The sequence below is a fragment of the Periplaneta americana genome, chromosome 3 (assembly GCF_040183065.1).
Source record: "Periplaneta americana isolate PAMFEO1 chromosome 3, P.americana_PAMFEO1_priV1, whole genome shotgun sequence".
In the NCBI taxonomy this organism is placed as follows: domain Eukaryota; kingdom Metazoa; phylum Arthropoda; class Insecta; order Blattodea; family Blattidae; genus Periplaneta; species Periplaneta americana.
The window spans coordinates 140,370,232-140,394,500 of NC_091119.1; the positions used below are offsets into that span (position 1 = coordinate 140,370,232).

Sequence of the window (24,269 nt, forward strand, 5' to 3'; positions counted from 1 at the left end):
ACCAAGGACATTAGTGAAGGGGTGGGAGTGAAGTATATTCAGAAATGCAGGTACAATGAAAATGCAAGTAAAAATAAAATGATGTCCCTGTATAAAGCCGATTTTAGTAAATTTCTACTAAGAATTCAAAACATTTTTAGGCACAAAAATATTAATAAAATATTCTCTTTGATATCTTATTGTGTTCAATAACTGTATTCAATAATTTTAAGATTAAATCCATGTATTTTCACCACAACTAGTCGTAATTTTGACTTAATGACAAGGTGAAGATAATTCGGGCATGGAAACAGCTATTATCGTAATCGTAAAGGAAAGGACTTCCCATCACCCTGATACCTAGTGGGGCGCACGTGTTAGCAGGCATGAATGAAAGCGTCGCGGCGCGGTGCTGTCTTTGTTGTGCTAGGTCGTGGGAGCGGTGTCATTCAGAAGCGCTCCGCGCTCTTCGATGAATCAGTGCGCCATACCTGTCACCACGCCCCCTCCCCTCCCCTCCCGCCGTAGCAGCAAGGGTATCGATCTCTGCACCCGATGTCTACACAAACAAAGCCACGCACCGTGGCCCAGGTGACTAAGTCACTCTGGCCTTGGGAGTTAGCGGGTCTTTCATCTCACATACGTAAGGCTAAAGGGAAGACTCCACTGAAATCATGAAAATTTTTCCAAATTTTTTTTTTTTAGCTATTTCACTTATTCAGAATTTATATTTTCATACCCCAAATGGATTCAGCTCAATTCTGATTAGAAATACTCGTATGTTTACACTTTTTAAATTAAGGCTGGAAGGGGGCGTGGAATTTAAAGAGCTGTCAAAATTGTTTTTCATCGAAGAATTCTTTTTTAAAATTTCTGATTACAAATCTAGTAACTTTTTGTTGGCTCCCTGAAGTTACTAGATGAATGTAGCGGGGGAGAATATTAATTTACATAAATATTCATTTTATTTTCAAATCTATTTTTCTGTGTTCATTTTTGTTGATTCAATACCAACTTTCTTATGCCAAAAATTAATCAATCTGGATGAAATTTTTACTGCAAGTATTTATGAGGTAGCTGCATGTTTATATGTATTTATTTTGTGAGAAATGTTGCTAGTTTATTTTATTAATATTTTTCTTAAGAAAAATAATAAAATAAACTAGCAGCATTAAGAAAAATATTAATAAAATAAACTAGCAGCATTAAGAAAAATATTAATAAAATAAACTAGCAGCATTAAGAAAAATATTAATAAAATAAACTATCAGCATTAAGAAAAATATTAATAAAATAAACTAGCAGCATTAAGAAAAATATTAATAAAATAACTAGCAGCATTTCTCACAAAATAAATGCATATAAACATGCAGCTACCTCATAAATACTTGCAGTAAAAATTTCATCCAGATTGATTAATATTTGGCATAAGAAAGTTGGTGTTGAATCAACAAAAATGAACACAGAAAAATAGATTTGAAAATAAAATGAATATTTATGTAAATTAATATTCTCCCCCGCTACATTCATCTAGTAACTTCAGGGAGCCAACAAAAAGTTACTAGATTTGTAATCAGAAATTTTAAAAAATAATTCTTCGATGAAAAACAATTTTGACAGCTCTTTAAATTCCACGCCCCCTTCCAGCCTTAATTTAAAAAGTGTAAACATACGAGTATTTGTAATCAGAATTGAGCTGAATCCATTTGGGGTATGAAAATATAAATTCTTAATAAGTGAAATAGGTAAAAAAATTTGGAAAAATTTTATGATTTTCAGTGGAGCCTTCCCTTGAACAATTCTTAATTTGTGGGGATATTTGGGTGGGAAAAACTTAATCAAGGTGGGCCTTACGCCTCAAATCGTTAAAATTGTTATAAAAGTAGATTACTGCTACTGTCCGAACGAGTGGTTGTGTTGGATGGTCATGAAAACGGGGTAAATCACGTGACAGTTACTTAACGGAGTCCTTTTCCTTTTCTTTAAGTTGTTTTAAACAATTGTATAATATTACATACACGTCCAATTCCGTACGGCAAATGTTTTCAGGAAATAGCTAAGACTGGCCAGCCACAAGCCTTTACAGAGGGGCTAGCAGAAACGGGTGGGGAAACTGGCATGCGACATAACCGCTCAGACGGACAGTAGTCAAGGATACGATTCTAATATTAAATATTAATACTTATCGCAGAGGTTCCTTATTCCATTTGAGCACCACTGACAAGCAAACAGTCTCATGGGAGCAGATAAAGTTTCTTTTTCTTCCACCATATTAATAATGTCAAAACAAAGTGTCTATACAAATTTTAGCCACTCGAACGCAATTACGAGGGCAGTAAAAACATGTTTCTCTGGGGTCGTTTACAAAAAGAAAACATAATTTCATGGAAAGATTTATTTGAACAGATACAGCGATTGTGGAGCTATTTTTCAACATATTCCCCACCGGAATTGAAACATTTATCATACCGTGGGATCAATTTTTGTATCCCTGTGTCGTAGAAGTCAGCCGCTTGATATCGGAACCAGTGTGACAGCCGTCTGCATCTCCCTTCAATCCCATGGTATGATTTTTTTATTTTATTGGGTTATTTTACGACGCTGTATCAACATCTCAGGTTATCTAGCGTCTGAATGAGATGAAAGTGATAATGCCGGTGAAATGAGTCCAGGGTCGAGCATCGAAAGTTACCCAGCATTTGCTCGTATTGGGTTGAGGGAAAATTCCGGAAAAAAACTCAATTAGGTTCTTGCCCCGACCGGGATTCGAACCCGCCCCTCCTGGTTTTGCGACCAAACGCGCTGACCGTTATTCCACAGGTGTGGACCCCATGGTATGACAAATATCTCAATTCCAGTGGGGAATATATGAAAAATAGTTCAACAGTTCTTGTATCTGTTCAAATAAATTTTAACAATGCAATTGTGTTTTCTTTCTGTAATCGGTCCCAGGAAAATTTATTTTTTACGACTATCGTAATTGCGCTCGAGTGGCCAAAATTTGTATAAGCACTTGTTTTGACATTATTAACACAGGGGAGGAAAAAAATTAACTTTTTTTTTATCTACCCCCATGAGAATGTAATGTTTGCCTGTGAACAACAAAACAAAATTCGGCAAGAACAAGTTGTGATGAAAATTTAACAAATTAAAACGTGAAAATAACTAGCTGATTTATTGAAAACAATAAGAGAAGTTGTGATATTACTGCTAAGAAAGAAAGCTTTGAAATAAATAAGCATAATAATAATAAAGCCACCAGCGTGGCTCAGTCGGTTAAGGCATTTGCCTGCCAGTCTGAAGTTGCGTTCGGGCGCGGGTTCGATCCCCGCTTGGGCTGATTACATGCTTGGGTTTTTTCCGAGGCTTTCCCCAACCGTAATGTGAATGCAAGGCAATCTATGGCGAATCCTCGGCCTCATTTCGCCAAATATCATCTCGCTATCACCAATGTCATCGACGCTAAATAACCTCGTAGTTGATACAGCGTCGTTAAATAACCAACTATAATAATAATAATAATAATAATAACAATAATAATAATAATAGTAATGCTTGCGTGTGCAAATGTCATCGGTCGGGTATAGGGTATTATAAGAAATGAAGGCACTTGGGGTCGGGTTGGATGGGGTTATAGGTTCTGTAGTGATCACATCATGTGTTTGTGTGTCTAGGGTGGTGTGGCACAATTTTTAGATTATTTTCAACTATGTAAGTACATTTTCTCTCTCCCGTGTGTGGTGCATAGCGGGATCGAAGTTTCAGCAATGTGACAAGTCCATAAAGCAACTCTCTTACATACAACACGAGTATTAGGCCTAATTGTTGTAGTTTTTCCTGAATAAGGATTGCATTTTGAGATAGAGTTCGGTTGTTAATGCTCGAGACATCACGAACCCACGAAGGATAGGATACGAAATAGTATCTGATTAAATATAGACGCCAAAACTTTTAAGACTTGTCCAATCAAGGAAATACCGATTTCCGGGAGGACTGTCCGGTAATGAAACAGATGCAGGCCGGGCATAGCAATGGCCAGGATGTGCGCGGCTGCTTGCTATGCGTCGCGCGTGGGGCTCTGTAGCACGAGTTTGCTCGTTTATTAGTAGTGTGTGTGACGCGGAGGAATGGCCAGCGCGGCCGCCGAGGTGTCGGACCTCTCACGCATGTCAACCCGCCGCGGCGCGGCGCTGCTCATTCCGACAGACAGATTTACTCAGAGTTCTCCTGTTTTCCCAGCAATTTCAACTGAACTGCTGCTCCATATCGTTGTATCATTCAGTTTTATCGTTTGCGGGAATGCGACTGAAATCCCGGTGAGTTAAAAGTATTATTTTTGTAGTCGACAAAGACATTGTAGATGTACAGTACGTTTTGTCGGTGTACATCTTTATTCTCTATTAATCACTTCTCAATTTATAGATGGTCTGTTCCTTAAATAAAAGCATACTGTATATTAATAATAACAATCAAGGTTTTATTTCATATACCGTCTATGCTTATCCTTTTAACAAATTTATTGGTTTTTCAATACTTTGTTACATATATTTTGAATTGAACGTTTTCGGCTCTATTGACCCATCATCAGAACCATTTATGCCCATATGCATGATAAAGGTACACATATAATGCAATACAAATAAACCGAAATAATATCAAATAAGATGATTCTATGTAAAACATTAAATATATGGCATTATTACATTACTATATAAAACTGGCCATATAAGCCATATCCAGGTGTTAAAATATTGATGTTAAAATCATTACATGATAAGCTTTAAAATAGTAAAACAATTGCAGTTATCGGGTTGATGTCTATGTGGAATTCCAAATCTGATAGTGGTTAGATGCGACAAAATGTTGCCTTCTACTCTCCGGGACCACAAGGACACCTCCGCAACACTTAACATTTTGTCGCATCTAACCACTATCAGATTTGGAATTCCACATAGACATCAACCCGATAACTACAATTGTTTTACTATTTTAAAGCTTATCATGTAATAATTTTAACATCAATATTTTAACACCTGAATATGGCTTATATAGCCAGTTTTATATACTAATGTAATAATGCCATATATTTAATGTTTTACATAGAATCATGTTATTTGATATTATTTGGGTTTATTTGTATTGCATTATATGTGTACCTTTATCATGCATATGGGCATTAATGGTTCTGATGATGGCTCAATAGAGCCGAAAACGTTCAATTCAAAATATATGTAACGAAGTATTGAAAAACCAATAAATTTGTTAAAAGGATAAGCATAGACGGTATATGAAATAAAACCTTGATTGTTATTATTAATAAATTAGCTTATCGGTCTCATCATGCCTTTTAAATTTATACTGTATATTGATAACAATTAAACTAAACATTATTAGACATCGAGGCATCTAAAAGGGAATTAAATCTGTGCAAAACTGAGTGTGTGAAAGTTCAAAAGTAACGTTAAGTTTTCTCGACTTAGATTTTATTTGATATAATGCTCGAAAATAAGAACTGAGTAAAGTAATATTAAATATTAGTTAATAATAAATATGTATACGCTGGATCAGGGCTGCATCGACATGTACAACTCGATTCAGCGTTAATGGCTCCTGTCCTTGGTTGTTTGGCTAGTGAGCGAGCTGTGTGTTGCGTCATAAGAAAGAAATTTAATCACAAATGTGCATAGCAGGGGAAGAGGGAAGAGGAAGAATGAAAATAATATCTATGCTCGAAGCTGAGGGACACTCATGTCAAGAAAATATAAGTCATCATGACATTGTTTAGTCAACAGACGTAGTAGTTAGTAACGGGATGTGTGTAAAAATATTGTGTTTTAAGATGGAATGTACTGCGACATGATAAGAAGGAAGTATTAGGTGTTATGATTGCGCGGCCTGACCTATGTGACCCAGCCCTCCAGTACTGATGAGTAACTCGCTCTTTGTCTACCTACTTAAAATACAATTATTTAATCCTGACAGTCCCTGGCGATGTGCGCCTGGGTCAGGCGAGTCCATTTAGTTTCGCCAAGGGGTGTTTGGGTTAGTCTCTCGCTTGCTGTGGGAATGATCGGATCTCATGCGTGCGGTAGAGCGGTATGTTTCTAGTACAATTAAGCTGTACTGCATTCCTTTACCGGCCGCACGCCCTTATCTCTATTCCGGAGCTCTCCCCACTACTGCTATTACTTCCCCTCTTTCGCGTCGCTGAGCTGTCAGGACTAAATAATCGGTCTGTACTTTTTGCAGGGGCCAAAATCCCTGAATCGAGCTGTAGAATACGTCACCCAGTTACGGGAAAGGAATTAACTTACAGTTATGTTGCTTTTAATGTTATAGGCTACTTTGTTTCGGTTCACATATGAAGAATATGGGTCTATAAAAAGAGAAAAATAGGCTAATATTAATTAAGGGTATGCAATATAGGCTATTTACTCATCATATGAAACGATATTTCGAAATTAGTCCCAGTTCCCAACAACAAATGCTTCACTATAGTACACTCAAAGTGTATCGCTTGAATATCATAGAACTCGCGATTACAAATAAAACTAGTGGTAGCACAGATCTGCAGCTGCTCTCGATGCCGAGATACTACAGAGAGGTCACGAGATACGGCTAATTTTATATTTTAACGAGGGGAGGTGGCAACATTGTGCGTGGTGACACAAGTTACAAGGGATCACGGTCTAACTCCTAATAACATTAGTACAGCTCATGCATTTTGTCAAGACGCGATGCGCAATAGGGGAACAACGTAACTGTGGAGGGGGAACGAGTAGAAGGGAAGGTCGGGCGTGTGTCTACACAGTTCAAGGCAAAGGCTAACCCATTCCCCTATAATTCGTAAGTAGATTCGTGCGCAGCTCTGTAGGAAGAGTGGAGGAGTGTCTGGACATTATGTATGAGCTGTATTCAGCTGTGCCTCATAATCTTTTTTACAGTAACCATTTGAAATTCTGTCATTTTTGTTTCATCATGGATCCCGGATGGGGTCGGTGCGGAGAAAGACGTATTATACGTCAAAGAGACAATATAAAACTTAAGGAGATAGCGTGGTTTTTCATGTTTGGTGTATTCAGTTTTATAAACATCAGGTAGACCTATTCATGGTTGCTGTTCCTAATAATTTCTGCAAGTCGTATTCAAAATCATGTAAACACATAGATTAGCACAAGAAGTATGCAAGGAAAACACGGAAATCTTACTTGAAGCAAGTAAAGATATAGGTTTGGAGGTAAATCCCGAAAAGACAAAGTATATGATTATGTCTCGTGACGAGGATATTATACGAAATGGGAATATAAAAATTGGAAATTTATCTTTCGAAGAGGTGGAGAAGGTCAAATATCTTGGAGCAACAGTAACAAATATAAATGATACTCGGGAGGAAATTAAACACAGAATAAATATGGGAAATGCCTGTTATTATTCGGATGAGAAGCTTTTATCATCCAGTCTGCTGTCAAAAAATCTGAAAGTTAGAATTTATAAAACATTTATATTACCGGTTGTTCTGTATGGTTGTGAAACTTGGACTCTCACTTTGAGAGAGGAACATAGGTTAAGGGTGTTTGAGAATAAGGTTCTCTGGAAAATATTTGGGGCTAAGAGGGATGAAGTTACAGGAGAATGGAGAAAGTTACACAACGCAGAACTGCACGCATTGTATTCTTCACCTGGCATAATTAGGAACATTAAATCCAGACGTTTGAGATGGGCAGGGCATGTAGCACGTATGGGCGAATCCAGAAATGCATATAGAATGTTAGTTGGGAGGCCGGAGGGAAAAAGACCTCTAGGGAGGTCGAGACGTAGATGGGAAGATAATATTAAAATGGATTTAAGGGAGGTGGGATATGATGATAGAGAATGGATTAATCTTGCTCAGGATAGGGACCGATGGCGGGCTTATGTGAGGGCGGCAATGAACCTCCGGGTTCCTTAAAAGCCAGTAAGTAAGTAAGTAAGTATGCAATGATTTCATATAAAAGAAAAGGATAAGAAAGTGCAGAAGAATCGGACGCCAGAGAGAGATCTTGAGAAGCGGTAATGGTTCTATACAGAAGACTGGCGACAGGGAATACGTCGACGTCAACGGATGTTATAAAATAGAATGATGCGGACAAATAAAGAGTTCCTATTATTAATTATTCATCTCCGACACGTCATCGTGCGAGTTTTGTGAGACACAAAGAGGTTGCAGACGGTTTTCTCCGAATGCTTAAGCTTTCCCTGCCTTCTTCATCCCCATCATTATCACTGTACTCTCAAAATGATAGTTCACGAAGAGGCACCTAGTAGTTAAATGGATGCATGTGTTGTGTTGCAGGATTCAGTGGGTTCCTTGTGGTGTGCGTGTGCTTTCTGAGTGTGATCCGCGTTCCGACCGTCATGTCAGCGCCCGCGTCCCGTCACGGCAGTCCCGACCGCGACCGCATGAACTCGCACCCCAAATGGATCAACCCCTGCGGGCCTGGCGCCAGCGACGAGTTCGACGCAGAACTGGACATCGTGCCCCGCCTCAACGACGACGAACTCCTAACATCCATCATCGTCGCGGCGAAGAACGCGCTCATGCACGCCGAGCGCTTCAAGGAGAGCTATGTGAGTACGACCGCATTGCAGAGCTTAGTATAATAATAATAATAATAATAATAATAATAATAATAATAATAATAATAATAATAATAATGCAAATCCCGGTAGAGCTGCCTCTTAGAATTATTCGTCTGTATTATTATTATTATTATTATTATTATTATTATTATTATTATTATTCTCCTTTCAAGGATTAGGTGATATCACCTGTTCCGGTCTCTATCGTCCAGCCACCTCTTGCGAGGTCTACCCAGATCCCTTTTCCCGATCGGGCGATAATTCATTGTCTTCTTTGGTAACCTATTCTCTGCCATTCTATCAACATGATCTTTCCATTTTGTTTTATTTTCTTCTACCATGTCGTGTACTGAGAAAATATTGAGGTCTGATCTTATTGTTTCATTTTTTATGTTATCGGCTTTAGTGCATCTTCTTACGTATCTCATAAATTTCATCTCTGCTGATTGTATACGTGATTCTTCTTTTTTTGTTATTGTCCATGATTCAGAGCCATATATAAGAGTAGGTACAGCCATAACTTTATAAATATTATTATTATTATTATTATTATTATTATTATTATTATATTATTATTATTTAATCCACATATTATTTCCATGGATCTAAAATATACTGCTGCCTTCCTCTTAAGATTTCTGGATTTAATGCTCTTGAATTTGGAACTATTTGCCTATTAGAAAACACATTTACAATCTTAAGCAACTAATAATAATCCATCTACACAAACTACACCAATACATAAACAAAATACACCCAAAACTTCAATACACACTGGAACTTGAAAACAACAACTCCATAAATTTCCTAGTCATCACCATAACAAAAATTGACAACATACACACCTTCAAAATATACAGAAAGCCAACCACCACCACCACCACCACACACATACACATCTAACCACCTCATACAACACAAACATGTTGCATTCAGGACAATGGTAAACTCTATTTTTTTTTCATGGAGTGCAGCTTCATAGAAAGAACTTTGCCGACAGACTTTCTACTGCCCCCTACTAATTGGTTGTCATAAATAAATGTCTTCCTTACGGTGACGGAAATCTTGTCTTCTCCTGTCAGTAACCAATCACAACCCTTGTTCAGAAGAATTGACAGGCTCTCGTCAAATCCACGTGGAGGCAGAGTTGCTGCATCTTTTCCGAATTCCAAGAATCCCGTCAGTCTCATTTCGAGGGTCACCAGGATTGTGGCAACTGTGCAATGTTGGGACGAGGGGACAGGATGGAATTGTCAGAAGTGTTTGTGTAAGTGGGTGTTCAAAGGAGCCACCGAACTGCACTCCTTGAAATAAAATAGAGTATACACAGATTACTCAACATACCAATGAGCCAACAACACTGCAATGAAGAAGTGAACACAATCAAATACATGGCACAAGAAAACGGTTACAATCTAAACATAATAGACAATATCATAAGAAGCACAAAACGAAAACTTAAACACAAAAACACGCAAAACACAACACAATCACAAGAACACAAGAAATACATCACACTAACATATGAAAATAAAAGCACACATAAGATCGCATCTTCATTCAGAAAGCAGCAATACAACATAGCATACAGAACAGGAACCACACTACAAAGACATCTCAACACACATACAACACAAACAAATAAATATAACCACACAGGCGTGTACAAACTCACATGTAATAGTTGCGACAAGTTCTACATTGGACAGACAGGCAGATCATTCCAAACACGCTACAAGGAACACATTAAAGCAATAACCAGAGGACATAATACATCCACTTACGCCGAATACATAACTAATGCTAATCATACATACAATAACATAAATACAGACATGGAAATCCTACACACACAACCCAAAAACCAAAAACTCAACACACTAGAACAATATGAAATATACACACACACTAAAACACACCCCGATCAAATTCTCAACACACAGATCAATTTCAGAACACCCACACTATTTGACTCCTTTTTTCAACACTTTTCAATACGCAAACGCACCCCCATAACCGGCAGCGAAGTTCGAGATGACACCGAGATCTAGTAGGCTCTGAGGATAGTGTGAAGAAGAACCGAAACAGCTGTAAGCCACAGTTGCTTATGTAATTTAACACGAGTAAGTTTGCCAATCAACCAATCATTAACAATAACAGTAGGTTCTCCTTCTGGCATCTGATTGGTCCTACGTTGTCCAATCCGGTTGAGGTCTGTATGAAGGGGAGTATTCATATTAAATACTGGCCCTCATAAGGTCCGAAAGAGTGACCTTGATACCGTGCCCGATGTCCGGATGAAGGGGAGGGGGCGCCGCGTACATGTGGAGACCTGGTTTCTCGTTCCTAAGTATAGGTCGTAGGTTCTCCTTCAGATGCCAGAAGCTTATCCACACACCAAACACAAATTATTCTTTTGTTCTCGTGCACATAGTTCTCGAGTTAGGGTCTAAACATGAACTGGACATCTACCTATTTGAAAATACAATATTATTTTTATATAAGAAGGGTTCAAAGCCATAGTGGGCCAAGCGCCATTTATAAAAAACGGAGAAAGCAAGGGTTAAAGTTAAGCGAATACCATAGTTTAATGAAGATTGACATATCATTTAGTTTTAATATGTATACTTTATATTACTTGCTATATGTTTCCATTGAATTAAAGTAATAACTTCATTTTAACACTTGTTTTCTACGGTTTTAGTAAATGGCGCTTGGCCCACTATGGTTCTGAACCCTTCATATTTTTATATGTCGTTCTCAGTTCTCATTAAAACTATATTTTGTATTTCAATTAAGAACTTATTAGTTCCGCGCCGTGGCATCTTGGTCTAAGGAAGGTATCCTGCCTAGGACTTGCGTTACGGAATGCGCGCTGGTTCGAGTCCTCATGGGGAAAGAAATTTTCTCATGAAATTTCGGCCAGTGTATGAGACCTGTACCCACCCAGCATCGTGATGCACTTGGGAAGCTACGATAGGTAGCGAAATCTGGTTACGAAAGCCAGCTATAACGGCTGGAAGGATCATCGTACTAATCACACCATAGCTCCATTCTGGTTGGATGATCGTCTATCTCTGCTTCTGTGGACGTGAAGCCAGCAGCCGGTTGGTCGGTCATGGTCTTCCATGGGCTGTCGTGTCTCGGATTAAGAACTTATTAATAGTAGATCTAGTAGACCCCTAGTATTAAGATAATTAATATTATTTTAATATACCTCATAGAGAGAAGTATTAAACTTTGTCTACTAATTTTGTAGTCAAACTTAGTTACTGCAAATTTAATTTTCATTAGATATTTTATTTCCCAATACAGCCGTCTTTTACAATTCTCTGATCCTGTGTTTCACTGGTACAAATTACAGATTATTTTGTAGCTAATATGATATAAAATGCGAAGTCGACAGTTTTGTTACGTTTGAGTAGAAAGATATGTCGTCTAATTAGAGTTGTCATTAAAAAGCAAGTAAAGAAAAAATTGTTGCTCTTATCGGTCCCTAAAAGGTAGGCCTAAATTACTGAGCGTTTAGCAAGAACCACAACAGCTGGGTACAAGCGTTTTCGGATAGATATTTCTAGCCAGTGGGATACAATAACGAGGTAAAAATTTGACCTGTGAACGAGAAGAAATAATAATTTAGGAAAACAAACTATGGTAGAATATTTTTTGTCCCAAATAGAACTGTAACAAAAACGGGTCTGTGAACAAATTACCCCGTTCTTGTCGTGGAACAGGTTCATTTTGTGTTGCGACTTGTGTTTGCGATTCGCGGTCAGACGGACAAAAAATTCGATCATTCATAACCGACATGAAGATATGCGCAGCGGATGTAGCACAACCACAGCTGTAGTCTGGGGAACACGACACCGTTGCCACTGTCTGAGTTAAGCGACCCAGGTTTACCAAACATTGCCCTCTCTTCACTCACCGTCTGATGCTGACGGGCTTCCACAACACAGACCTACTTCTTTACTGCTAATAAATTGAGTAGGTCTCACTAGCGATTTCAACTTAAGATGTTGGTCAATTAGCAAAAGCTACTACTTAATTTATTTTAATTTATTAGTCCTGCTTAAGAGTAGTTGCTTCAAAAACGTCACAGGGACTTAATGAAATCCCTTGTACTGCATGAAACTTCTTTGTTCTTGACGATTAATTAAGTTAATAGATTTTAGATCTTGTTCGTAGGTCTATTACACCATGTCACATACATTACAAATGTAACCAAACTTATTGGTAATAAAATGTTCATTGAAACAAGTCGAAAGGAGAATAGCAATGACAAAGGAAGCTTTTAATAGAAAAAGAAGCATGTTCTGCGGAGCTCTGAAGAAAGAACTAAGGAAGAGACTAGTGAAGTTCTTTGTGTGGAGTGTACCATTGTATGGGGCAGGAACATGGACATTACGACGAAGTGAAGAGAAGCGACTAGAAGCATTTGAAATGTGGATATGGAGAAGGATGGAGTGTGTGAAGTGGACAGACAGAATGAGAAATGAAGCAGTGTTGGAAAGAGTGGGTGAAGAAAGAATGATGCTGAAACTGATCAGAAAGAGGAAAAGGAATTGACTGGGTCTCTGGTTGAGAAGAAACTGCTTTCTGAAGGATGCACTTGAAGGAATGGTGAACGTTTTTATTTTTTTATTTATTGGGTTATTTTACGACGCTGTATCAACATCTAGGATGGTGAACGTGAGAAGAGTTCGGGGCAGAAGAAGATATCAGATGATAGACGATATTAAGATATATGGATCATATGAGGAGACAGAGAGGAAGGCAGAAAATAGGAAAGACTGGAGAATGCTGGGTTTGCAGTGAAAGATTTACCCTTGGGCAGAACACAATGAATGAATCAATCAATCAACTGAATAAGTTCTTCATAACATTGCCTTTCTTAAATATAAATCTCATTTATATTTTACACTTTTACAATATTGATGTAGATGCATAAGGTATTACAGATAGCTGTTTCATCTAGTAAAATTGTATGTCTTTACTTTTTGCGTTGTCTATACTCGCTCGCCGTTCTTCTTCAGGAAATAGGAGGAAAATAAATAAATATATATATATATATATATATAGAAGATAAGAAGACAGAGAAAAAAAGGAGAGGCTAAAGAGATAAAAAAGAAGAAAGGAAAAATACAAAAAGCAGATACAAGAAAGGCAATAGGGTAAAAGAAAATAAAGAGAGACGGGCGAACTGAGGAACATTGTGCAGCTTGTTTCCAAAAGGTACCAAATCCAAAATTTTCGAAAAATGAGTTACATGTGGTAGCGCATACCTACTAGCTTTCGGAATCTGAAGACGAAAGAATTTTTGTCAAAAAGTACCCAACGCTGTGTATAGAGGTCGTCTAAGTTTACATTTTACAGCAAAACATACATATTCACTTCAGCTTTCATAGCATAAATATATCATTTATATCTTTCATATCAAATAACGATATCCTACGTGAAAACAAGCAATACTGGTCCAATACAGATACTGTAAGTCAAAGAAAATTTTTAATGGGATACAAAGACATAAAATCTCTTAAAAGACACACCGAAGGGCTAAAAGGTTTGGAAGTAGTGAAGCCAAACGACCGACTATTCACCCTACAACAGCACTAGTAGGTGTAGTACATTCTGCATATGCAGTGACACCAAATGTACGCACAAAATGTTCACCAATGGGATAAGATATGATCGTATTTTGGTTGAACCGAAAGAAATACCGAACTGTAGCCATGTAAAACCAACTAAGAAAAATGACTTGATATCTTTACTTTCTGTTAAGGGGTATGAATTATAGAACATTTCACTTTACAAGAGAGTCCTGAAAGTAAATAACATTGGCGTCAGATGCACCTTTATTAATGTTATTGACGTTCACTATGATGTTTGATACGTTTTGCTTTTGTTGCTGCTAAGACAAAATGTTAATTCTAAATGTTGTCTTATAAGTGAAAAAACATTGTAATTAATACTTAATGGCACAAAATATATTATTATTATTATTTAAGTTATTTAGTCATTAAGTGCATTGTATATAAATCTTCCCGAATTTTTATGCCAAAACGTACCAAATCCAAAATTAAATTGCCAATAACTTTGGATTAAAATGTGGAATAGCTTAAAATTTGCTATAAAAACTCCAAAAATGTGCAGATAAACCCTGTGCCAAATATTGATATATTACAATAATTATCGTAGCTTCAGTACGTTTTTTTGCTCTCCTGTAAAATCTGTCCAGTTGGATTTGGTACCTTTTGGAAACAAGCTCCACAAATAGCGATAGAAGAAAGAAAATGGGACGTAAAAGAATTAGAAAGGATAGGCCAATTACCGATCATAGTGTAAAATTTGTCGTTAGTGTTTTTGAATGCTGCCAAAATAAAATTGTTTTTCCTTATTGCGAACTTGATAACCTGTTCAGAATGCCACTATATCTTACTTTCAGTAACTAAACATCACTTCAGTAGTTGCGTATCTACACCAATCCGACGACACATTCAAAAGTGACAATCAAAAAGTACGAAAATGAAATTTTTTACAAGGTTACGTCTACACCTGCATGTATTGTCTGGCGTCGGCAAGTGAAGGAAGCGGCCCACCTATTTGACGAACACGACATGTGTTTTAAGAATCGAGAAACGACTTTGTGATTTAAATTAAAAAGAAACAACAGATATTCCAAGAAGCCATATCCCTTCATAAATAATAATAATTCACGCAGAGAATTTGAATGAGAGGCAAAATTGTAAATAAGTTACTCCGGGCACGACATTCCTGCGGTCTCCAGTGATCTTGATAGTTCCATTCAGCGTTGAATTGGGCTCGAACCAAGGCCATGACGTGACGTACGGAGAAGCCGGAGACAATGAGAGGGAATTCCCTATGAGCGCACCTCACTCCGTGTTAAGTCATTTATTACACAAGAAGTCAAGACAGCCTGGATGTCTCGTTTAAATTTAGCGTAGATACTTGCTTGTCTTCTGTAGTGGTACGCGCCTATAGGCTGTATCACAATCTGTTTCACGACAGCTTTCCAGGTTTCAGGTGGTCTCGCAGATATCCAACCCAAATTCATCCGCAGGTAGCCATTTCTTGAACGACCAGAGTGTAAGAAGGGCAACCAATATTTCCTGCTTCGGGGACACACTTGAAGACGTTTCCTCGGTTGCATATAGGCTATGATTTATATTATATTGAAAGCCATTTTGCTCCGTATTAAATTCCTAAATTTAGAAAAATGCAAAGTTTTGGAACTGCATATGAGCTCTGTCATCAAGGACAAAGGGACGTAAATATTGGACCAGATTTTGGGCTAAAAACATCAATATTCAACATATATAACGAAAATTACATGACAATAATAAAAAGCCGATTTTAGCCATTCAGATTGTATATCAAAGAGTACGAAAATGGCAAATGCTGGTGTCTATTTCCCTATCCATTCATAATTTATATAAATTCGAGAGAGAAGTAGGTTATTTTTTACGACGCTTTGTCAACATCTTAGTTTATCTAGCGTCTGAATGAGATGAAGGTGATAATGCCGGTGAAATGAGTCCGGGTCCAGCACCGAAAGTTACCCAGCATTTGCTCATATTGGGTTGAGAGAGAACCCCGGAAAACCCCTCAATCAGGTAACTTACCCCGACCGGGAATCGAACCCAAGCCACCTGGTTTCACGGCCAGACGCGCTAACCGTTACTCCACAGCTGTGGACTCGAGAGAGAAAGAGAGGGAGATAGAGAGAGAATAAAAATAAATAAAGATACCATGGAAGGATCTTGACTAAGAGAAGTCTCAAATTGGATAAACTACAGTTTGTAAAGAAATAGTGATACCACCTCTTGCGCTTTTGTATAATTGTTTGCAGTTTTCATATACAAGCTTCAAGTTCTGTCAGAGAAATGTAACATAAATATGTCAATATGAGATCAAAAATCAAAATACTTGAAGAATATCAGAAGAGAAATTCAATTGAAATTTTATAAAGTAATTAGGGCCTATATGATTCTGAATTCTGGATTTTGACAGAAGAAGAAGAAGAAGAAGAAGAAGAAGAAGACGAAGAAGAAGAAGAAGAAATGAATGAGAGCAACTGAATTGAGATTATTAAGGTACATCGCTGGATATGCTCGCTTGAATAACAAAAGAAGAGGCGAAGATATCAGAAATGAATAAAATATTTTCAAATTAACAGACAGAATAGAGAATGCTGTCCAAACGCCTATAGAATCAGGAGATATTGCACGTCAAGCATGCTCTGCTAAGGTCAATAACTTTCCATATAAAATAGGAAAAACGACCTTAAAGAATATGCGCTACGGGTTCCTTACGCTAGGGGTTACCTCGTACGAGTTACAATTTGGACGTCTATAGAACAGTCGACCTGGTTGGCGAGTTAGTATAGCGCTGGCCTTCTATGCCCAAGATTGTGGGTTCGATCCCGGGCCAGGTCGATGGCATTTAAGTGTGCTTAAATGCGACAGGCTCATGTCAGTAGATTTACTGGCATGTAAAGGAACTCCTGCGGGACAAAATTCCAGCACATCCGGCGACGCTGATATAACCTCTGCAGTTGCGAGCGTCGTTAAATAAAACATAATTTAATTTTAATTTCTATAGAACTGAGCAATACAGAGTGGAAGTAATAGGTCTATAACTGCAGATTTTAACAGTTTATTCCTTGAATAGATTACAACAAAACGTTTTGGTACTATATTAGTCCCAAATAAATATTCTTCTCAGAAAAAAATATGTCCTAAATGTTAACACTGCTTTACTCTATAAGTACTATCCGTACGATTCTTATGATTAGAGAAACTGATAAGGAATTATTTATCTCTTTGCAGATTAAATAAAACGATTAACGTGTGTCGTTATTTCTTGTCATTTGGAGGTCTGGCAACCCTACTCCAGTGCCTAAGGGACGGAATGCTACTATTCCAACCTGAATTTGTTTATGCATTCATAGGCGAGTTGGCGACGCGCTGTTCCCAAAATACGCAGACTTTCAGACTATTTTTCTAATTAACCATGCACTTAATTACAAAACCCATATTAATAGGCTATGTTTATTTTAATGTAGGCCTATTCTGCAGCCCCCTTCAATCTGCATATCTGTTATACTATAACTTTCACTCTGAATAGAAATGGATGAAGGGAACACGTCCAAAGAATGCTCGAAAACCATATCAGAAAACGAACAAAAGGTGAAAGGAATAGGACTTTGACAAGACGAAGAAAGCGATGGAGAGAATAATTTTAAATCTAATTTATTCATGAGACTGGAACAAGCTTTACAGGCTTAATCCTTGTAATATACGTAAATATTAATTTTTTGGTCCTACAGAAAACTGGATTGAACTTCGGCGTAGCTCAATGGTTAGAGCGCTCGGTACGTAGAACCAAAGACCCGGGTTCGATCCCCGGAGCAGGAGTGCGAATTTTTCTCCTTTAATATTAGACTAATTAATCCTTGCAAGATGATCGTAATAAAAATCGTTGCTGTAATGCAGCACTTCTGCACGAAAATCAAATTAGACTGAGAAAATGCTGATACCTTCCAGTCCGATTAAGAAGCGTCTTAGGCAGGCGCTAGTAAGCGGGAAGAGCGAGGAAATGACCGGATGTGTGTGTAGACAAGACGCAGGGAAAACACAGTGAGTCCCTGAGCGGCGACACCGGATGATTGAGGATGCCAGGCTCGCGCGCGACTACACTCATTAAACCCCAGACAGCAGAAAGCGCTGTAATGAGCTACCCTCCCACTCTTCGGAAAAAATAAAATATTAATTTTTCATGTGGAAAAATTACGAAACGGATTTGAAAGCAAGTCTCGTCGCCTGGCACGCCCAGTTGCGGCGTCGTTTATTGCTCCAATAAAAGCCTCGTACTACACAGGTGCGACCGCCTACAGGGGCCTTTCATGTCGCCGATAGTCTCCACGTCCGGTGTGGTGTACTCACTCTCCTCGTGAAACAGACCTTATGGCTCCTTTCCGTAATATTTGCCTATTTTACGTCATCTTCATACTTCCCCCTTAATCCTCTCCATTTAATCATCCTTGTCACTATTACTGTTGCTTAATATGTTTCTTCGTCTTCTTCGCATTATCCCTTTATTGTCATTCTCCTATCACTGTAACATTTTATTTTGATACTTGCCCTCCTTTTCTTTCTCTTCATCCATCGTTGTCTCCCTACTATCTTCGCCTCATCATCACTGTTCTTAATTTATTTTTCATTACACGAACAACGATCGAGAAAGCAAGACTAACAGCGCCCGTAAAGCCGAAAACCCGCACGACATTGTTGTATACGTCGCGTCGTTGACGTAAAGACTGCTTGTGAGTGTTTCGAGACGCCGAGGTTGATCACTCCCAAAGTCCCGAACGTCAAGCAGACTTGAATTACCTACTTTGGCAACCGTTATATATGTATAAACAATCAAGTAGCCTATTTTAAACATCATCTCTACCTTTCAGTGCATAATAATCCCTTCCCCAGTCTTTATTTTAATTACTAGGCCTTTATTAAAAGGCTAGAAATTTTGTTTTCATATGTTTGAGATCAAATGCAATCTCAAGTAAAAATATGTTAACGTTATGTTTTATGTTTCTTAGAAATGCAAATTTATTTGAGAATTTTATTTTCTATTTATATAACCATAGGTAATAGTCTATATAATAGAACCAGAACATTTTTATAACTAAGATACTGTTCTGTTTTGTCTTTTTGTCTCATTTAAACATTTATAATGTTATTTATTTCAATGATGTATATTATTCAAAGTTACGAAATCTTTCCACGCCAACCAAATGCTATTTCGAGAATGATGAGCGAGACTCGAAGCGCACGAGAATGACGAAACGAGACTCGAAAGACAAATGTTTCGGGTCTCGTCTCGTCATTCATTTTCTTCATCTCCATCACCTCATCACCACCAACACGCATTTCTGCTTATCATTCCTTACCTATTGTCATTTTCTACATCGTCATATAATCACAAAAAATAGTATCATATTTGAAAAGAAAATACTAACGTAAGAAAAATTTACGGACCAACTAAAGACATGGATAAAACCTGGAAAATTCGGAGAAATGATGAATTATATAAATTAACCTAAAATAAACAAGATAGAGTATTTATGAAATCCCTTGGGCTGTAGGTCTATAAAACGTTTCTTTTTTCTTATTGAATAATTAAGTTCGCGGGTTTAGGTCTTTCCTATCTCGGTCTGTCACATACGTTAAAAATGTAACCAAGCTTATCGCTAATAAAATGTTCAATAAAGTAACTCGAAGTTTATTTATAATACCATATTTTATTTAACAATGGTTTCATTTGTAGTTCCCACATTTACAGTTGTACAGGCCTACTCAGGTATTGCATCTTGTTCCTTTTTGCGTTGCCTACACTTCACTCTTTTCGACACGTTTACGTAGACTAGGTTTTACCTGTTCGCCATTTTTACTTTCATTATCATCCTGTCTTTTTCGCTCGCGATAAGCACGCGTGTACTCGCCTTGAGACTTTTTCACTTCCATAACAAAACAATAGTTTGACTGTTAAAGTTATAAATTTCAACCTTCCCCTTTGCTTTAATACACATTTCATTTGGAACTGCCATATATCGCCTGATTCAGCATACCCTTATAACTAACTTATGATAACTCCATCTTACAAAAATGTTTAGACATTTTCACAATTCATAAGTCAAATATCCTATAGACGTTTACATGAAGTCTGAAAGACTTAGGTGGGTTTGACAGGCTGCACAGAATGAAAAATGAAATATTAGTTTATTTAATTAATTAAATTATGTTTTATTTAACGCCGCTCGCAACTACCGAGGTTATATCAGCGTCGCCGGTGTGCCGGAATTTGGTCCTGGAGGAGTTTTTTTACATACCACTAAATGTAGTGACATGAGCCTATCGCATATAAGCACACTTAAATGCCATCGACCTGGGCTGGAATCTAACCCACAACCTCGGACACAGAAGGCCGCCTGTGCCATCCAGGGCGACAATATTAGTTAAAGAAGCATACAAATGGAAACCAGACGGAACAAGAATACAGTGCAGATCCAAGAACAAATGGGAGGATAGGATAAAAGTTTTGGAAACAACGAACATTAAAAATTGGATAGAATGCATCCGAGATAGAAAGGAACTAGAGAAAAATTTTTGTGAAGGCTAAAACTTTCAATAGGCCTCTTTGAAGAAGAAAAAGAAGACGAAGAAGAAGAAGAAGCACCATCTTATAATGATAAGCACTGTTTTATTTTTCATTATTTTCTTCTTGTCATTATTACCATTTTCTCTTGACTTCTTAGGTTTTTCGCATCACCGTTTTCGCTTTAAGTTTCATTGTCTCTTCTTCTCGTCACCATAATCCTTATTTTCATCCTCATCATTTAATAAAAATCTTTAAATTAATTATTTTAGGAAAGGAATTGCGGTAGAAATACGGCAAGTTATTATTTTTCAATTAATCGCTATAATCTAACACTAAAGAAATATTTAATATATCTGCCTTAACACGTCTTTCCGTCCGACCTGCTTTACCTTATGAGGCGTTTGACGCAACCCGCCTCGCACGGGCGGCCGGCGGGCCCGAGGCTGTCGCGCGCGCGACACGTCTTGCATGGCTAATGTCACGGCAGGAAGGAAGCAGCACGCAGGACGTGTGGGCCGCGAATCACCCCAACTTCCGTTTCCAAGTGAGACAAATCCCTCACAGGATGTCATCTCCTGCTCACTCATACTTGTGTGCCTTTCCGAACTGGGCTACCTGGCGTCTGACGTAGCCTAACCTTCATCTCGTTACCTAGTGTGCTCTCTCTGCGAGAAGTATGAAATACGCCTCGTGGTCTGAGGTAGCACGTCTAGGACTCACTTTACGGAATCAGCGCTGGTTAGAATACTCCTGGGAAAAGAATTTTCTCATGAAATTTCGGTCAGTGTATGGACCGGTGTCCACTCAACATCGTGATAAATTTGGGGAGCTGCGATAGATATCGAAATTCGATTACAACAATCTCCTATAGCGGCTGGGGGAGGGTATCATCGTGCCAACCACACGTTACTCCCATACTGGTTGGATGATCGTTAACCTCTGCTGAGGAATATGGACGTGAGACCAGCAGTCGGCTAGTCGTTCTTGGATCTTCACGCGCTCCCGCGTCACGAAATAAACGTTTAAATAGGCTAGTGATCAATAAGTTTCATAGTCAGGTCTACATCTTTTTGGAAACAATAATTACTGACGAACTCTGAATTCACTCAAAATTTGGTCAGTTGTAACTAGACTCATTTCACGTAAAAATCAATAAATTAAGAGTTTTCAAACTAATGAATGAAATGAAATGCGCACAATGTGGATAGGATTTGTAGCTTAGTCTTTGCAGAAGTTTGTGAGTGATGTTTTCCTTTCACGGCAGTTTTCGACGTGATATCGTCCACACGGCTTCTGTCACAGTTCACATACACATTCGTCGTTGGGTTCGTGGAATCTCTTGGTGGCACAGATCTTATGGTGAAAACCATATACTGCGTAACGGGTCACTATGTGTCTCAGTTCGTAGTTTGTTTGTCCAGTCTCTAGTTGTCATGGCGTCTGTTTTGTAGAACTTGCTCCAGATGGCGTTCTTCTTTCCTCTGAGTATTTCAAGGGCTTTCTCGTATCATGGGGTGTTCGGCATGCAGAGTTGCATTCTGATATCTTCGATGAAGAAGCTTTCCTTCATTAGTTCGTATGTTAATCTCCGGAGTGTTGTTCTTCCTAATCCTAGTACTCTTTTCATGAAGGATGATTTGACTCGTTTAATGCTTCCCATGTCGCTGATTGTTAAGTTTTCCCATATGATATTTAGTCCGTAGGTTGCTATTGGTGCTATAGCTGACCTAAATAAGGTCATTGCCGTTTTTGTTTCTAGTTGTTGCAGATTCTTGATATTGTACATAGCTTTTATTGCAGCGGCTGCTCTTTCTTGAATGTGGATTCTGTATGATTTTAATGTTGTTTGGAGCGTTACTCCTAAGTATTTAAATTTCTGCACTACCTCAAGTGGCTCGTTCTGCAGTTTCAGGGTGTCTTTTTTTCTTTGTTTGCCGCCGTGTTTTCAAACTAATCAACAACGGTACAGTAAAACGATTATTTTAAATGCCAAAGAGAAAAGAATATGGAATAAATCAGTCGTTGTCTACTTTAAAACACTAATCCATGTTTGTCTAGAGACAGTGAGAAAAATTATAGAAATATTAAGCCGAGATAAACTTTCTCTATAAAACAGTCTTCCACACCCCCAAATAGAGGAGCCAGCGCCCAGCTCCGGGATTAACTCATTCAGTCAACATCGACTAAAGAGAAAATACATGACATCATTGCAGAGGTCTGTAGGTTTTGAATGTGAAATTTAATTGGGAAACTAGAACTGCTGTAACTTGACATTTTATTAGCCGTTAAAACGAGGCAGAAAAGGCCGTATATTTTTTTTTGTCAACCAAAATAGTCTACAGTCTGAAAGTCAAAACCTACTTAAACGAGCATTTACTACCTTCTAGTTAATGCCTACTCTAGAAAAATAACTAAGGAAGGGACTACTGAAGTGCTTTGTATTGAGTGTGGCATTGTTTGGGGCAGAAACATGGACATTACGATGAAGTGAAGAGAATAAAAGCTTTTGAAATGTTGATATGGAGAAGAATGGAACGTGTGAAGTGGACAAACAATAAGAAATGAAACTGTGTTAGAAAGAGTGAGTGAAGAAAGAATGATGCTGAAACTGATCAGGAAGAGGAAAAGGAATTGGCTGGGTCACAGGCTGAGAAGAAACTGCCTATTGAAAGGAATGGTGAACGGAAGAAAAGTTCGGAGCGGAAGAAGATATCAGATGATAGACGACATTAAGGCACATGGATCATATGAGGAGACAAAGAGGAAGGCGGAAAATAGGAAAGACTGGAGAAAGCTGGGTTTGCAGTGAAAGTTCTGCCCTTGGACAGAACACTGAATGAATGAGTTAGGCCTACTGTTTGAAGTAAAATAGAAATACAGACCCTTTGCGCAAAAGCCCATGGACGGCTAATCCGTACAAGACGATTGCTAGACTCACGTCCACGTACCTCAGCAGAGGTGAACGATCATTCAACCAGTAGAGATAACGTGTGGTCAGCCGTTATAGCTGTGTTGTGAAACGAATTTCGCTACTCATTGTAGGTCACGATGCTCGGTGGACACTAGTCCCATACACTGGCCGAAATGTCATGAGAAAATTCTTTCTCCATGAGGACCCGAACTAGTTCTCATTTCGTAACACTAGTCCAAAGCACGACGCCTTAGACCACACAGCTACGGCTAACGGTATTTCAAATATGAGCAGGTAAATACCTAATAACTAATTTCTTGTATCCTATGAAATTTATTAGGCCTACTTTATCTAAGTAAGAAAGCCATTTGAAGTAAATGGTTAGAGGGTATTTCTAATAATCTTCATTCTGTTTCACTTTTTATGAACAGCTCTTAATTTTTTCAGTAAAAATAGCTATGTTCTACCTATGTGAATTTTTCCCGCCTAAACTTATCCGCAAATACTTAATGTGAACAACGGTTTTGAAGAAACATCGGACATGACATGATGAAAACTACTCCCTTTTAGGTCATAGGGA

General features: G+C 38.1%; 1 protein-coding gene across 1 annotated transcript in view; it reads left to right on the forward strand.

The window, feature by feature from the left end:
• LOC138696565 (uncharacterized) overlaps positions 1–24,269 on the forward strand; it is a 134,751-nt gene that overhangs the window by 52,444 nt on the left and 58,038 nt on the right. The window contains exon 2 of the mRNA XM_069821691.1: positions 8,312–8,586. Within this exon, the coding sequence (XP_069677792.1) occupies positions 8,312–8,586 (275 nt within the window). The remainder of the gene's footprint in view (positions 1–8,311; positions 8,587–24,269) is intronic.